The following is a 3983-nucleotide window of genomic DNA, read 5'->3' as shown; positions in this document are numbered from 1 at the left end:
GGGGGGGGGGGGGGGGGCATCAAAACATAAAATTAAATCATGCATGTACAATGGTTTGAAGTGAGTATAGTAGACACTAATGTAACATAGTGACTGCTATTGGATACAATTGACACCAATGTGACTTTACCACATACAATCCACTATTGTTTTTTTCTTTTGAAAAACACAATCCGCTATTGTTAATTATATGTTTATACCATATATAATAGGACACTAGTGTCGATCAAATTTTATATATTACTCCTTATTTATTTATTTGTAGTAATTACTTGCATACTTATGTTTTTAGGGATATATATTGGGCAACCCCAAAACTTTTCCTCATGAAGAAAATTTCAAAGTTGTATTCGCATATGGAATGGGATTTCTCACAACTGAATTCTATGAGGTAATATCTCCATACAATTACATGTTGTAAACTATTACAAAAGTGGGATTTACTCATCACCGAGTAGTAACTGCGAACAAGCTTATCTGGTCATCTAAAAAACAAGACAACAATATCTTTATCCTTACAAATCTCTTTTTTTTTTTTCTTTTTGTCTATATAGTCATTGAAGGAAAGTTGTGAAAATGAGTATATGAACGTAGATCCAGAGAACGAATTATGTGCTCAAGGCCTTCAGAAGTTCAATAAGGTTTGCTACCATCTTACATCTTCACTTTGGATTTTTGTTTTCTTTTTATACGGGAATGGTCAGTCATTTATAGAGATTTTATCACTTTAGTCATGGCTTTCCAATTCCGCTTAATAATATTCTTAATTATCAAATTTTTACTTATTTTAGTCCTTTAAAGGTACTGTTTCAATCAATTTTTTTTGTATATTTTAGTTTTTTTGAAGAATTAAAATAGTTAAAGACATTATTATACAAAATTAGTAGTCCAGAACTAAAACATAAAATTACTCTAGTCTAGAGATCATTCTTATAATTTAGTTAAAATTTGATGTGGTGAAAATTGTAATATATGCATATGTAGTTGGTGGATGGGGTTTCTGATCAACACGTTCTTGAGGCCTACTGTGGACCTGAAGAACCTACCCCAGAGGCATCTTTTGGTGCAAGAAGAGCTCTTGATGAGCAACGTATCAGATCTTTCAACGAGAAATTCCTCAATCTGTATGGTGATGATGATGATGATAGGATCTGGTGTCGTGTAAGTAAAACTACTTCTGTTTTGATATTCAGTTTTTATTTTTTTTATAATAAAAATATAGAATTTTTTAGATTAGTAGATGTAACCTAACAGTTGCGATGATTATAGGTTGACTACCACCGACTTTCCAACTACTGGGCAAATGACCCTAGCGTCCAAAACGCTCTTCACGTTCGTAAGGTAAGGTGTACACACACATAAATAATTAAATATACACACACATATATATATAACTAGTGTAAGTTCGTACCTAAAGGTTGCGATGGGTTCAATCTTTGTCAACACCTTCTCGATCCAGTCATCACACATGATCTTCTTAATGCAGTATACATTCTGTAATTTGCAAACTATTACATAGGAGTTGAACTCATTGTAAACTCTTGGGTAATGACTACGGGTTTTCTAAGGTTTTTCTGGTCACCAACAAAAAAAAAAAAAAAAAAAAAAAAAAAAAAAAAAAACTAGTTAGTGTAAGTTGTGATACAAATGTTGTTATACCTTAATGCATGTAGGACTCTTCCAAAAGGTGGACGAGGTGCAATTGGAATACTGTGTCAAAAACCTACGAGGTTACGGTACAGGACACAAGATTGCAACATGCAATTCTTAATGCTAAAGGCTATCGGTCACTTATATACAGGTATGCCATGTATACATGTGCATATATATATATATATATATATATATATATAAATTACGTGTCACTCGTAAGGATTCTATAGAATATTATTAATGTTACTGTTCATATTACTTGTTAATGCATTTGTATGTTTGTACTAGATACAACACAACATTAAAATCAATCCAACACCTTAAGTTAAAATTTAATAGTGAGTAATTTAACTATTGACACAGCGGTGATCATGATATGATTGTTCCGTTCCAATCAACTCAAGCCTGGATAAGAGATTTGTACTATACCATCGATCATGATTGGGCTCCATATTTCGTGAATCATGAAGTTGGCGGGTACGATATTCCTCTGACCCTTTCAATTTTCTCTCAAGCCCTAAAATTATATACATTTTAACATTAACTTCGTATCATTTTCGTCGTCTCTAGTTACACAAGAAATTTCACCAGTAAGATGACATATGCAACAGTAAAGGTAAGAACTTTAAAGCCTCATATCTCATCACTTAATTTAAACACTATGATTAAAGATTTGTAGGAAAAAATTTATATCATCGCCCCCGATACAAAACGTAGTAACATTTGTGTAATACTGAAATGGCTTTTAATACCACTTAATTGTACTTGGCACAATAAAAAAGCATTTCGGTAATATCATGTATATACAATCATGCATTACAGATGATATTATTGAAACCATTTTCAATTATACCAAGTACAGTTCTAATAGCCCTGAAATATGCAGTCGAGTGGGTGGACTCATGATTCTCATGCAATAAGGTCACGAGTTTGATTATTGTCAACACTCTCTTGAGTCTTGAAATGTCACACAGGGTCTTCCCTATGCGGTTTTCTTCTCATGCGTGGTTCGCGGACTATTATACAAGTGTGTGGTTTACCTAGTGCACACCTAGGATAATGATTGCGAGTTTCTCTCGTTATCCAAAAAAAAATATCATCCAAAAAAATGTTCTCAAAAAGCTAATTGAAAAGGCTGCTTTGAGTAGCCTTTTGAATTTTAGTATTTTGGAGTTACAAAAATCTTATTAACCAAACAACTAATACTGATAACTAATACTGATTAAATAAGCCAAAATTGGCTGATAGGCTGAATATTTACCAAACAGGGCCTTACTGAAATGATTTTCAATGGCACCAGGTACATGATTATAGCTATTATTATACAAATGGCATCGCGTTTTGAATAGACACGATAGCTAATTCCAAAACTATAATATATTATTTTCTCACACTATATTTTGTTTAAATAATAAATAAACCAGGGAGCAGGGCACATTGCTACGGAGCAGAAGCCTGAGATGTGTGTTGGTTTGATTTCGCGATGGATAGCTGGAAAAGACATAGCTTTCCTCCCATTCTCTACAGTAACAACAGCATTCAAACAATTTATGCAATCTGGAAAAGATAAATTATCAACTTTCTCCCAGCTCCTGCAGGCTGAAACTAGAGACTTCCCATTTATCCTCGGATAATTAAGTAGATGTTGTTCTACGTTAATGCAATTAATTAAGGATAGTAAAATGATGTTGGATGCATACATGTATTAGAGTGGACTATTGGATGGGTTTGTGGGGATAGTGTCACTCCCATTATTATCCACAGAAGTTTTTGATGTTTAAGGATTGAAATAAAAGCTCTCTGATTAATTAATGATAAATAAGTTTCAATTTTATTAAGAATTCAAGTTAGTTTCTTGAGCTCCCCATCAGAGTAGATTATGTTTTAGGAAAATGGGGAGCCCAAGGAGAAAATTAATTCAAGAATTACACAATTCAAATCTAGGTCATTCAAACAATAGTTATATCATGGACCAGCATCCACCAGATTATATACTCATTGTAATTATTTGCAAGTACATAATCGATTAACTAAAAGTACACCAGATAATAGTACAAAATTGGAAAAAAAAATTAATTTAAAAAACCCTTTAAAAATCTAATTACAAAAGAAAACTCAGTGGAGGGAGTTGGGGTTGCAGCAGCCAGATAGAGAAGGCCCAAGAAAAGGCAAAAATCTCCACATAAGTGATTACAATGAAACCACAAAAATTAAGTGTTACAACGGAGCTAAATTATAAATATAATCAACAGCTATTTGTGCTTTTCCTATGTATAATCAAAGAGTGCCAAAAAAAAAAAAAAAAAAAAAAAAAAAAAAAAAAAAAAAAA

At 32.5% G+C, this 3983-nt stretch overlaps 1 protein-coding gene across 1 annotated transcript in view; it reads left to right on the top strand.

Annotated features, from left to right (window-relative positions):
• Window positions 1-3494, top strand: part of LOC116027715 (serine carboxypeptidase-like 11) — a 6137-nt gene extending 2643 nt beyond the window's left edge. Inside the window, exons 7-14 of the mRNA XM_031269436.1 lie at window positions 293-391; window positions 555-641; window positions 985-1161; window positions 1270-1341; window positions 1674-1801; window positions 2017-2130; window positions 2224-2269; window positions 3078-3494. Of these exons, the coding sequence (XP_031125296.1) occupies window positions 293-391; window positions 555-641; window positions 985-1161; window positions 1270-1341; window positions 1674-1801; window positions 2017-2130; window positions 2224-2269; window positions 3078-3287 (933 nt within the window). The 3' untranslated portion in view covers window positions 3288-3494. The remainder of the gene's footprint in view (window positions 1-292; window positions 392-554; window positions 642-984; window positions 1162-1269; window positions 1342-1673; window positions 1802-2016; window positions 2131-2223; window positions 2270-3077) is intronic.
• Window positions 3495-3983: the final 489 nt, after the last annotated feature.

Source organism: Ipomoea triloba, chromosome 8, assembly GCF_003576645.1.
Source record: "Ipomoea triloba cultivar NCNSP0323 chromosome 8, ASM357664v1".
In the NCBI taxonomy this organism is placed as follows: Eukaryota; Viridiplantae; Streptophyta; class Magnoliopsida; order Solanales; family Convolvulaceae; genus Ipomoea; species Ipomoea triloba.
This window is presented reverse-complemented; position numbering and strand designations above follow the sequence as displayed.